This window comes from Pristiophorus japonicus, chromosome 4, assembly GCF_044704955.1.
Source record: "Pristiophorus japonicus isolate sPriJap1 chromosome 4, sPriJap1.hap1, whole genome shotgun sequence".
NCBI lineage: Eukaryota > Metazoa > Chordata > Chondrichthyes > Pristiophoridae > Pristiophorus > Pristiophorus japonicus.
In genome coordinates, this window is record NC_091980.1 from 276832947 (window position 1) to 276846780 (window position 13834).

The 13834-nt window shown below is 41.2% G+C and overlaps 1 protein-coding gene across 5 annotated transcripts in view; it reads left to right on the plus strand.

The window, feature by feature from the left end:
* The window catches only part of ppp4r4 (protein phosphatase 4, regulatory subunit 4), a 220291-nt gene that overhangs the window by 46999 nt on the left and 159458 nt on the right, over positions 1-13834 (plus strand). For 3 of the 5 annotated variants that reach the window (XM_070879527.1, XM_070879522.1, XM_070879523.1), the window contains exon 3: positions 9883-10032. The exons of the other annotated variants lie outside the window; for them this stretch is intronic. Coding sequence is in view for 2 of the 3 variants with exons in the window: in XM_070879522.1 (XP_070735623.1) it covers positions 9883-10032 (150 nt within the window). In the remaining variant the exon portion in view is untranslated. The remainder of the gene's footprint in view (positions 1-9882; positions 10033-13834) is intronic. 5 annotated transcript variants of the gene reach the window in all.

The following is a 13834-nucleotide window of genomic DNA, read 5'->3' on the forward strand; positions in this document are numbered from 1 at the left end:
ACGCATCCTTGGGAGAAGGGCCTTCGCGGGCAGAGATTTGGGCTATTTGCGTAACTCTTGCCCAGCGAATGTCCTTCAAACTCTTAAGCCTGGTAAAAGCAGGTGTATGGCCTGCTTTTACCAGCGTACGAGTTTTAAAAGATAGAAGAATAAAATGTTATTAATTTTTATATTAAAAACCCTGTCCACTTAACATATTTAAAAAAAATTCAAAAATAATTTTTTGTCTAAAACACAATTAAATTCAATTTCAATTAATTTTAAATAGGTGAAATGTTCTTATTTATTTAAAATGTTTGTGTTTTTGGGGGTATCTCCATTCATAGAAATTGTGATCACCATTACTATGAATGGGGATACGCCATTTTCAGCCCACATTATCCCAGGCTGCACATACACTCCTGGAATACGTGGGGCCCCTGCGCAGCTAGGCCTTGGAGCGCAAGTCTACGTTCCTCCGGGACCACCAGGGACTTTTGTAAAAAAAAAAAAATTGTCTGAGGCATCTGCCCGCGGGAAGCTTCCGACCGCAATTTCTGGGCCATCCTGTTCAGTTTTCCCCAAAAACTCTGCACCTTAGTCCCTGGCTGCCTGCCCAGGTTGAGCCTGATGGTTTGCAACATCAGAGAACCTGAGTTGAGCTTTATATTTCACATCCTAGCAATTGTCTCTTTCTCTCCTCAATTACATCCAATTCAAACCTATCTCTTTCCTGCTCATGCTAAATCCGTTACCCACACCCTTAACCTGTCCAGACTAGATTATTCCAAAGCTCTCTTTACATGCCACCCGAATTTCGCTCTTCATATATTGCAACTCGGCCATCTCGCTACTACAATCTAGACCCTCTCCTTAGACCAATCAACCATGTTACCTCTTTCTCCTTCAATAGCATCCTTAAAACAAGGGGTTTCAGATGTTGTGAAGCACAAGAGAAAAAGAAGAGCTATTCAGAATGTCATCTGGGACTTTGGTAGACTACCAAGCCAATCTCCTTTACTGGCACTGAACACTTATACAGTATATGTTCAGTAAACAGTGAGTTAGATTTCCTCGTTAGAACCAGTGACACTCACCAGATATTGGTACAGGTTGAAATCCATTTCATTTATTAAAGTCAAATTTAAAGTATTATGCTGCATTTTAGCAATAGGGTTAATCATAAACTACGAGGAGATTAGTATGACAGCAAGGAACTGAATATGGATTTTCAAAGGACCTTGTCTATTCAGCTATAAAAGTTAATATAAAAACACTATGATCAACATAGTGATGCACTTGCCATTTATGTGATATAATGGGTGAAATACAAATAGTGGTCTGCACAGAGTGGTCTTAAACAGAGTGCACCAAAACAGAGTAAAGTTGCGAATTGGGAGAGAGTGGATGTCTCTGGTAAGTACTGGGTGAGTATAATGTGTCAGATTGAAATTTAGTTTAACATTTTGAATTTAACTTGGAATGTTAAAAACTATGGCATAAACTGCAAGTAGTAAACAGTTAACAGAAACTGCCTATCAGTGGCAGTTAACTGTCAATCAGCTGCAAATTGGCCAAGATAGTCGCAAGGAAGAGTTCATAGAGTGTATCCAGGATAGTTTCCTTGAACAGTATGTTACGGAACCAACCAGGGAGCAGGCTATCTTAGATCTGGTACTGTGAAATAAACGATCACCTAGTAAAGGATTCTCTGGGAATGAGTGACCACAACATGGTTGAATTTCAAATTCAGTTGGAGGGTGAGAAAGTTGAATCTCAAACCAGTGTCCTAAGCTTAAACAAAGGAGATTACAAAGGTATGAAGGCAGAGTTGGCAAAAGTGGACTGGGAAAATAGATTAAAGTGTGGGATGGTTGATGAGCAGTGCCAGACATTTAAGGAGATATTTCATAACTCACAACAAAAATATATCCCAATGAGAATGAAAGACTGTAAAAGAAGGGATAACCATCATGGCTATCTAAGGAAATAAGGGATGGTATCAAATTGAAAACAAGGGCATACATTTTGGCCAAGACTAGTTGGAGGGCAGAGGATTGGGAAACTTTTAAAAGCCAGCAAAGAACGACTAAAAAAAATAATAGAGAGGGAAGACAGATTATGAAAGTAAACTAGCACGAAATATAAAAACAGAAAGTAAGATTTTCTACAGGTACATAAAAAGGAAAAGCTTGGCTAAAGTAAATGTTGGTCCCCTAGAGGATGAGACTAAGGAATTAATAATGGGGAACAGGGAAATGTCAGACGTTGAACAAATATTTTGTATCGGTCTTCACGGTAGAAGACACTAAAAACATCCCAATAATGGATAGTCAAGGGGCTATAGGGAGGGAGGAACTTACAACAATCATTATCACTAAAGAAGTAGTACTCGGTAAAATAATGGGACGAATGGCGGACAAGTTCCCTTGACCTGATGGCTTACATCCTAGGGTCTTAAAACAAGTGACTGTAGAGATAGTGGATGCATTGTAAGTTACCAAAATTCCCTGTATTCTGGGGAGGTCCCAGTGGATTGGAAAACCGCAAATGTAACAGCCCTATTTAAAAAAAAAAAGGGGGCAGACAGAAGGCAGGAAACTGTAGACCAGTTAGCCTAACATCTGTCATTGGGAAAATGCTGGAGTCCATTGTTAAGAAAGCAGTCGCAGGACATTTGGAAAAGCATAATTCAATCAAGCAGAGTCGGCATAGTTTTATGAAAGAGAAATCATGTTTGACAAATTTCTTTGGAGTTCTTTTAAGATGTAACAAGCAGGATAGATAGGGGGGGACCAGTGGATGTGGTGTATTTGGATTTCCAGAAGGCAGTCGATAAGGTACCACATAAAAGGTTACTGCACAAGATAAAATTTCATGGGGTTGGGAGTAATATATTAGCATGGTTAGAGTATTGGCTAACTAACAGAAAACAGATAGTCAGGATTAATGGGTAATTTTCCGGTTGGCAAACAGTAACTAGTGGGGTGCCGCAGGGATCGGTGCTGGGGCATCAACTATTTACAATCAGTATTAATGACTTGGATGAAGGGATCGAGTGCAGTGGAGCCAAGTTTGCTGCTCATACAAAGATGGGTGGGAAAGCAAATCGTGAGGAGGACACTAAAAAATCTGCACAGGGATATAGACAGGCTAAGTGAGTGGGTAAAAATTTGGCAGATGGAGTATAATGTGGGAAAATGTGAGGTCATCCACTTTGGCAGAAAAAATAGAAAAGCAAATTATAATTTAAATGGAGAAAAATTGTAAAGTGCTGCAGTACAGAGGGACCTGGGGGTCCTTGTGCATGAAACACAAAATGTTAGTATGCAGGTACAGCAAGTAATCAGGAAGGCAAATGGAATGCTGGCCTTTATTGCAAGGGGGATGGAATATAAAAGCAGAGAAGTCCTGCTACCACTGTATAGGGTATTGGTGAGGCCACACCTTGAGTACTGTGTACAATTTTGGCCTCCATATTTTAGGAAAGCTATACTTGCATTGGAGGCTGTTCAGGGAAGGTTCACTAGGTTGATTTCGGAGATGAGGGGGTTGACTTATGAAGATATGTTGAGTAGGTTGAGCCTATACACATTGGAGTTCAGAAGAATGAGAGATGATTTTATCGAAACATAAGATAATGAGGGGGGTCGACAAGGTGGATGCAGAGAGGATATTTCCACTCATTGGGGAAACTAAAACTAGGGGACATAGCCTCAGTAAGGGGCTGCCCATTTAAAACTGAGATGAGGAGGAATTTCTTCTGAGGGTTGTCAATTATGGAATTATCTGCCCCACAAAGTTGTGGAGGCTGGGTCATTGAATATATTTAAGACGGAGTTAGACAGAATTTTGAGTGATAAGGGAATAGAGTTATGGGAAGCGGGGAGGGAAGTGGAGCTGAGTCCATGATCAGATCTGCCATAATATTAAATGGTGGAGCAGGCTCGAGGGACCAAATGGCCTACTCCTGGTCTTTTTTCTTATATTCTTATGTTCTTATGTAAATGGTTTCCTGAATAGATGCTAATTCCAATGGGCAGAAAGCTGAGTCAGTGCTTGTAACTTGGGTGTGGCTCAAAGGTGTATAAAAGGGGCAGAGAGCGGCCTTAAACAGAGTGCACCTTAACAGAGTTGGGAATTTGAAGAGAGTAGAAATTTGGTGCAGAGGGGGAAGAAGGTGCTGCTTTTTGCTTCCAATACTTGTATTGGTTCATGTTATAGATAAATATTTTTTTTTTTAATCTACCTATAACTTAAACTAGATCAAGTCATTAACAAAACTAAACTATAAGCTAAGTTAATTAAATACATAAACTTTAATTAATTACATAAACTTAACAAGGTTATATAGGGATGGCAGTGCAAGTGGTGTGCCGCAACTGCAGCATGTGGGAGTTTGTGGTGAACATTGTAATCGCAGATGACTGCGTCTGCATTAAGTTTCTGCACCTCAAGGAACTTCAGCTCAGAGTTAAGCTGGAGTCCAAGGTGCAGACATTGTGGTGCATCAGGGAGGGCGGGAGTTACTTGGACACTTTAATCCAGGAGGCAGTCACACCTCTTAGGCGAGGTAATGGTACAGGTCTGGTTAGTGGTCAGCGACAGGGCGGTGTGGCTGCGAGTCAGACAGCTAAAGGGACTGCAGGTGCAGTACTGGAGAAGTTGCAGCCCCTTGCCCTTATCCAACGGGTACGAAGTTCTTGCTGTCTTTGTGGATGAGGTCAGAGTCTACAGGGTGGATGAGCAAACTGACCACAGCTCCATGGTACAGGAGGCCATTCAAGTGGGGGGAGTGAAAAGGAATGTTGTAGTGGTTGCGAACAGTATAGTCAGGGGGATGAATACTGTTCTCTGCAGCCGTGACCAGGAATTCCGAAGGCTGTGTTGCCTGCTCGATAACAGAGTTAAGGATAGCTCCTCACCGCTGGGGAAAACTGTGAGGACGTGGATCCAGTTGTCATGGTCTACGTGGGAACCAACAACATCGGTCGAACTTGGGTTAGATTTAGTACAGTTCCTATTGGCGGAAGGGTTGAGAACCAAAGGACACAGATTTAAGGTAATTGGCAGAAGATCCAAAGATGACATGAGGAAAACCGTTTTTATGGAGCGAGTGGTTATGCTCTGGAATGCACTGACTGAAAGGGTGGAGGAGGCAGATTCAATCATGGCTTTCAAAAGGGAATTGGATAAGTACCCAAAGGAGAAAATTTGCTGGGCTACAGGGAAAGGATGGGGGAAGTGGGACTACCTGAAGTGTTCTGGCAGAGAGACAGCATGGGCTCGATGGGCCAAATGGCCTCCGACTGTGCTGTAATGATTCTATGATTCTTATTAGGATTGGGATTCTGCTGAGAGTTTGAGGAACTAGGGTCAAAATTAAAACTCAGAACCTCACTGATAATAAATAACCTCTGAGCCACATGCAAATTGGCATAGGGACAACAGATTAGAAGGTTAAAATGGGTGGCTGAATGAGTGATATGGGAGGCATGAGTTTCAATTCATGGGCCACTGGCACCAGTACTGGGGAAAGAGGGAGTTGTTCCATTGGGGTGGGCTCAACTCGAACAGGGCTGAGACCTGTGTCCTGGTGAATTGATTAACTAGGGTGCTAGATAGGGCTTTAAACTAATGAAGTGGGAGTGGGTGGATTCAAGAAAGGGTAAATTCAAAAGCAGAAAGAGAAATGTCAAGGCTGTAGAGCAGCATAGTGACTTGGGTAAAAATAAGCAGATTGGGTCAGGATGGGACAGAGAGCTTCACAAAGGTAATAGGCCATCAGTGACTAAGGTGACATCAGGAAAAAATAGAAAAAAGTTAAAACTAAAGGCATTATATCTGAATGTGTGAAGCATTCACAAGACGGGTGAATTAATAGCACAGATAGAAATAAATTGGTTTGATCTAATAGCCAGTATGGAGACATGGTTACAGAGTGACCAAGCTTGGCAAATAAATATTTTAGGATACTTGACCTGGAAAAGGGGGCGGGGGGCAGGCGTTAGCCCTGAAAATAAAGGATAGGATAGAGACAGTAGAGAGAAAGTATTGTAGCTCAGAAAAACAAGATGTAGAATCACTGGGTGGAACTAAGAAACAAGGGGCAGTAAACACTGGTGGGAGTTGTTTCGAAGCCCCCTATCAGTAGTTGTAGTGTTGGGCATAGTATAAATCAGGAAATTAGAGGGGTATGTAACAAGAGCAATACAGTACAGACTGGGCAAACCAAATTTGCAATAATAGTGCAGAGGACAACTTCATGGAATGCATTCAAGATAGTTTTCTAGATCAGTATATCGAGAAACCAACTAGCAATACTATTTTAGATCTAGTATTGTGCAATGAGATGGGGTTAATTTATGACCTTGTAGTAAAGGAGCCCCTGAAAGTTAACATGCAGGTACAGCAAGCAATTAGGAAAGCAAATGGTATGTTAGGTTTTATTACAAAAGGAATGGAGTATAAGAATAAAGAAGTCTTACTGCGATTATATTGGACCTTAGTGAGACCAATCATGTATTATGTACAGTTTTGGTCTCCTTACCCAAGGAAGGATATACTTGCCTTAGAAGGAATGCAAAAATCACCAGACTGATCCCTGGGATTGGGGGATAGTCCTATGAGGAGAGACTGAGAAGACTAGGCCTATATTCCTCAAATTTAGGTGAATGAGAGATGATCTCATTGAAACATGTAACATTTTTACAGGGTAGATGCTAGGAGGCTGTTTCCCCTGACTGGGGAGTCTAGAACTAGGGGTCACAGTCTCAGAAAAAGGGGTTTGGCTATTTAGGACTGAGATGAGGAGAAATTTCTTCACTCAACTGGTTTTGCATCTTTGGAGTTCTCTACCCCAGAGGACTGTGGATGCTCAGTCGTTGAGTATATTCAAGACAGAGATCGATAGATTTTTGGATATTAAGGAAATCAGGGGATAGCATGGGAAGGTGGAGTTGAGGTAAAAGATCAGCCATGATCTTATTGAATGGCGGAGCAGGCTTGAGGGCCAGATGGCTCCTATCTTATGTTCTTGTGTTCTTATGTAAACCTGGAGTAAACAGATAACTGAAGGAATACCCTTGTTAGAAGTTGTTCAATTTTTTTTATTAATAGATGATCAATAAGGTGCACATGTATTGTATTTCTCTTTTGCAATTGGGTAATTTAAACATTGCTGTGGTAAAAAATGGATGCCACTATTAAGCCTGTAATTTTTAATATTTAATGAAATGTTAACGTTTATCTAATTTAGTAAAGTGATTTCAAACTACTTTTTATGTGGATAAAATTCTTGTGTTTGAGCTCCATTGCTTTAAATTAGATATTTTTCTCAGAGTATATTACATTTGTTGGAAAAAAAGTTATATAAAACAGCATTAGATCAAGAGCTCGTGAATAAAATACAATGAAGCGATGAGTAAGCATTTGGAATCATCCTAGAGATTGAAAATTACAAGTCAAGATTTTTGACATTTATTTTACTATATATTTTACTTTCCTTTGCAGGTAAACCTCTCCTTGCTGTGTTTGGTTCCACGTATCTAAGAGATTAGTTAGTTTGGCAGGTACTATAGGTAACGTGTGTCAGCCATGGCTCAGTTGGTAGCACTATCCCTTCTGAGTCATAGGATTGTCGGTTCAAGTCCCATTCCAGAGAAATCAAGGCTGACACTCCAGTGCAGTCATGAGGGAGTGCTGCCCTGTCAGAGGTATGGTCTTTCGGATGAGACGTTAAAAAGCGAGGCCTCGTCTGCTCTCATGTGGCCATAAAAGATTCCATGGCACTATTTCATGGGAGTTATTCGTGGCTAATATTTATTTCTCATTCAACATCACAAAATAAACAGATCATCTGGTCATTATCACATTGCTGTTTGTGGGAGCTTGCTGTGTTCATTTTGGCTGCCACACTTCCTACATTGCAACAGTGATGACACTTCAAAAGTACTTCACTGGCTGTAAAATGCTTTGGGATGTCCTGTGGCTGTGAAAGACGCTATATAAATCCAAGTCTTTCTTTTTTTTCTTTACGGGCACAAATTAACATACTTAAAAATTGGCCATCTTATTTAAAGTTATTCCGTCAAATTAATGTGTGTATGGACTATGTTGTTCAGGATACTCCAGTTATACCTTTTCTAGCTTGGTATGTAACACGGATATCAAAACTATTTTTGTGGCTCAAAGCTAAGGTGGGACAAGTGTTAAAGTCATACCTTGTCTGTTTTCTATGGGACAGTACTTATACTTGGTGTAGCAATGTGTTAAGGTCAAATCAAATCTAATTCAAGTTATGTAACCTAGACCATAAAAGTCAATTTCATCTTTTTTTAGATTTAAGTATTGGTCCTCTAAATGCGCACAGCTTTTAGATTCTACGTGATACCTTTGAGTCAATGTGAATTGCATTCAAAATACACCAAAAAACAAGCTGCAATAACCATTTAAATACTCTCGCGTTAGGAGACCAAAAAAATACGTAATCTGCAAAGCACTCTAGCAAAACATTTTCACATGGTAGGGCTCCAGCACTGTAACATCTTGCTTAAATAAATTGAGTTTACTGTCTACAGATTTCTAACAGTAAGATGTAATGCACAAACTGAAGAATATTTTCGGACAAAATTATGTCCTGGTTGTATGCAACAAAGTAGGCAATGCAAGGATGTCGAATAAGTATACCTTCTATAAACAGCCATTATTTTAGGCAGACATAGAATTAAGACCAGTCTTTTTTTTGTTTCAAAAATAAACTTTATTCATATAAAATGTTCACAATACATTGGAAAATTGTTCAATACATTGCAGTCAGCAATTCCATACAATTCATTTGGATGCTGACAGCAGTTCCATACAATGCACTAGCGTATATTTCATTTCAAGGTACAGTTTAGTACAATCCGTAAATCACGTTAGTACTGCGCAAATAAGGGTATTACATGGAGTAGATAAGAACAGGTTTACATTACATTCCAGGATACATTTCGATACTGCTCACAAATCACTTTACATGCAGCACTATGCAGATGAAAGCAGACATGGAACGAATGAGAATACATTTACAGTTCTTTACAAGTTACTAAACGGTACAGAGACTTTCATTATACTAGGCACAACACAGGTGTTTTTCAGTACATGGTGCTCTATGTATACAAGCAGATTAACAAGTATAGCCCGAGGGGGGACTGATTGCATCCCCTGGGTTTACCGTGGCAGAAGGGCCTTAAACTGTGGCTCTTCCCCATCGTGCCTTTGCGGCGACTGCACCAACCTTTAGTGCGTCCCTCAGCACGTACTCCTGGACCTTGGATTGCGCCAGTCTGCAACACTCAGGCCAGTCATCCTGATTTGTGCTCGCCACCACTGCAGCACTAGTTAGTTTTGTAAGTAGAGTATTCATTAGTTATTGCTAAACCACGATTACAGTTACATTGGTGCATGCATCCTTTATTAGAATTAGGGCCCTTGGATTTATACTGCAAACTTTTGAATTTTGCGTACACCATATTGTAGCTTACCATAGCAACAGAACAGACAAAAAAAAACTCGCAAAAAAAACTTTGAATAAATTTGTTTATTTAGGGGCTGTCTGTAATTGCCAACATTATCACAAGCATGCAGAGATTTTTTTTTTACTTCTCCCTCTACCCTACTAAGCAGACTGAACAACAATATTTTCCTCGTGTATTTTCTCTCCCTCTTTACTGGATTTAAAAAAAAAACTTTTGTTTCCCCCTCCTCTTTAAACTGATGTTGTCCATTTCTGTCTACTAACTTATGTCTCTTTCCTCTTGCTTTTGGATCTCTGCCCTTCAAAATCGCCCTACAAACCTGTTCTAATTTCATATCATCTTCTACTTTCTATCTGTCTCCCATGTTTTTTCTCTCCTATTTCAGCGACAGCTCTCATCAACACTTCATCGTGCGAAATTGGGGCGGCGGGAGTGTTGCATCATATCAATCTTCCCGTTCCTTCAGTTCTTCACAGACCTACAGAGACTTCATTAGGGAGAACGTTGTGTTTCAAAAATCTACTGGGGACATCAGGTAAAGTGCTTCAACCTTTAATTGTGGATAAAGCTGTAAAATTTTTCTTCTTCAATTCTACATAGGATATTTTCCCTACCTCCTTTATCTCCCTATGTATCTGCTATGTATGCTTCTGATAATGACGAGATTTATGGACAGACTGTATCTATCTAATATGTGGGGCACTAACACCGTTTACTACTAATTGAAAATGACATTTGAATTAAAATCACACAGCCAATCCAAACCACATTTAATACTGATGAAACAACATTTAAAACTATACTGTTGTAAGGGCAACATTTGAAGTTGTATCAATTTTAAATGTAAAAGCTTGGGGCATTTCTTGCATTCAGTAACCATTGTGCTCAGAACCCATAGTTTTTTTTTGTCCATTACTGGCCTTGTAACCCATAATTCTGAAATGATTTAAAAAAAAAAAATAATACCCAAGACAAATTATAAAATTATTGCTCATGGAACTCAGAGACCAATTTTGCTAACATTATCACACCTTTTTGAGGGTCTTATTACTAGTCAATGCAGTATGACCTGATTTTTGCCACAATAAGCTATTTATCTTTAGATATTGGACACACATTTCTACTGTATTTTTGTACATTGTTAACATTGCCAGATAAGGAAAAAGTTACACCAGAATTAAAGAGGAATATAACTCTTCCTGGAAGTACTTGCAATGTGTTAACAGCTGCCATTTTTTTTGAAGAGTATTTCTTAGTGGAAGCTGTTCTCGTGGATTACTAAGGACCACCAGCAGAAGTAAGGTACAGGCTTTGCACTTGGCCAGCAGGATATGCGAACATTACTTTTGTCAAGTGGCTTTAATTGTCCACCAGTGTCATATTTTGAAATTCATTTTATTTTCTTCATGAAAAGAATTTGGGAATGTGGTATGTTTGTGTGTTTTAAAACAAAACAAATTCACAAGTGTTTTTAATCATTAAAAAAAAAAGTCCACCACAGGATGCATTAAAGCCAGAATAGCGGGAAATGGCACATGTGGCGGTGGTGGGGTCGGGGGGGCGCTGTGGGCATGGGGTAGTGGCAGGCGTGGGGAGAAAGAGAGACATATCCGCTTCTGTAGATAAGCCTACTGGCAAATTACTGATCGGGAAAGACATCAGAGGGACAGCTCTCTCACTGGCGAACTACAGAGAAAAGGGACAGTGAAATATATGGGCAGTTAGTGAGTTATCTTGGTCTTGGCAGGAGGGGTGATGGGGAATGCCTGGTCAAATGAGGTGAAAGGGCTCAAGTTTCGGCCTGAGTTGCTCCTATTTTTTTGGAGCAACTAGTTTAGAATGGAGCATCTTAGAAATTGCAATTCTCGGCATTTAGTTTGCTCCAGTTCTAGTGAGTTAGAATAGTTTAATTGTAGAACAGATTTTTTTTCGAAAGGGGGCGTGTCCAGCCACTTACGCCTGTTTTGAAAGTTTAGGCAGCGAAAACTTACTCCAAACTAACTTAGAATGGAGTAGGTGTAGATTTTTGTATGTGCAGAAAAACCTTGCCGACACTTATAAATCAGACTTAAGGAATGAGAGATGGGGGGGAAGGGCCATCATCTATAATAAATGATAAATAAATCAATAAATCAACCAATAAATCAATCAAAAAAAAAAGCATCATAAAAAATCAATCAATAAATAAAAAATTAACTTTCTACTCATCTACTGCAGCACCGGGAGCCCTCCAACAGCGTGTTGGGACGGGGCCCCCCAGTGTCTCTCTCTCTGTGTCTCTGTCAGTGTCTTTCTCTCTGTCTCTGTCAGTGGATCTCTCTCTTCAGTGCCTCTGTGTTTCTGACAGCGAGGGGGGTGGGGGGAGGGAGGAAGAGGAGGGAGAGGAGGGGGGGGCTGAACGGGCTCCGCTGGTGCCGCCGCCGCCGGGCTACCGCGGAGGACTTCGGGCGGGGCCTGCCCCCAGCGAAATGCTGGCCGGGCCCTGCCGCTGACGAGGTAAGATGTGTCAGGCCACTCGGCCCGGGATAAGGGCGACGTTCCTTCGGCCAGGGATAGGGTCATCGCCCGGAGATAGGATGTGCTGGGAGGGCCAGGAGCTACTGCGCACGCACGCAGCCTCCACTGCGCACTAGCGCAACTGCCGGCACTGTTTTTAGCTCAGGGCTGTAGCTCTGCCCCCAGCAGCTCCTGCTGCGCCGTGCCAAGCTGGAAACGGGCCTACAGATATCGGAGAATCGCGAGGTAAGTATTCGGCGCAATTTTTGTTCTACAAATTAGGCGGGCCTCTTCGATGTGCGCCGCTCTAGCGGGGTTCCGAAACTTGAGCCCTAAATGTTTTAGTCTGCCTTTGAAAAGATTGGAAAATAGCATGCGAGGGAATGTGTGAAACATATGATACCCATTTTGGCTCGCAAGCAGGTTCTATTGTTGCACCCTGATTTATGTTATTTTATAGTTAGATGTTGGGCAGTATGGGCACACTCCCGAATGCAAGATGCTTTGACCATTTATAGGAGTGAGTAGCATCGTTGTACCCGAAAGACCATTTAAGGTACACCTGAAACTTACTCATTGTATCTCTTCCTGTGCCCGATATGGAAGTAGGTGTATAGTTCCCTCCTTGGCTAAATAAATCATGTTATACCTTCAGTAGCATCTCTAATTTCCTTTGTATTCAGCCAACTTTTCCTCGATTTCCCTGTGGAAATGATATCCAATTATAAAAATATTTATTTTAAAGTCTTGAAATGCATCCCTGATTCTTACTTTAACATCCTTTCTTTGTCCCAATTTCCTTTTCTCTTCCTTTTTTGTAGAAATCATAGTTCATTTACAGAGGAAAATGAAAGTGGGACTGTAGGAATACCTGAGAAGGATGCAGAAGACCCATTACTGGAGATAAATATTCAAAGAGAAACGATTAAAAAAAAAAAGTTATTGGCATCCCAGACTATGGAGGGAGGTTGGCAGCAGTTATTTCGGATAAACTTCTAGAATCTATTGAATAACAATGATGACTTGCATTTAAGTAGTGTTTTTAATGGAGGAAGCATCTTGAGTTTCATAGAGGAAGAAAGAACACAGCCATTTTGAGAGAGTTAGGCAAGGCAGTAAACATTTAGGAAGACATTGGGGCCAAAATTTAGGGTCTCAAAGAGACCCGTTAGTGCCCGTTTGTGATGGCCATTCCGAAAAATCGAATGGCCGCCACTTTGGGGGCAACAGGCCGACCCAACCTAAATCAGGTCGGACATTTTTCAGCCTGGAACTCATACCGCCCAAGTGGTATCACCGTCAGTAAAATTAATAAAACAACAATAAAAATACATACCTAGCGATTTTCACCTCACTTCGTGGATCCCCCGCCGCGCAGTACCCCCAACAGGTTTCCCTGTCGGTGCACCTCTACAGAGTGACTGCGGGCCCGGCAGCACGGCGGCCCATAAAGGGGAGGGCCCACTGCCTCGTTCAAGAATTTTTGCTTGCCGATCAGCCGGCAAAATACTGACCCCCGGGTTTGGCCGAGCCACCAGCGAGCAGCCTGGCACCCCCTCTAATTGATAGTGGTGGGCGGGCCTTCCAACCCATTTTCCACCAGTCAGCCTGGCTTTGAGTATAAGGCCTGCACCCATTATGATCCATTTCCTGCAGGACTTTGAATTTTTTTCAAAGTCCAGAAAATGTATCGACCCAAGAGTTCCAGCGGTAAGTACCAGTTAAAAACTGATAGGTGCACCAGCTTTCTGGCACACCTGAATTTCTGCCCCATTGGATAGTAAAGATGAGTTCATGAAGAGCAATCGTGTTTGATGAATTTAATTGAATTGTTTGAGGAA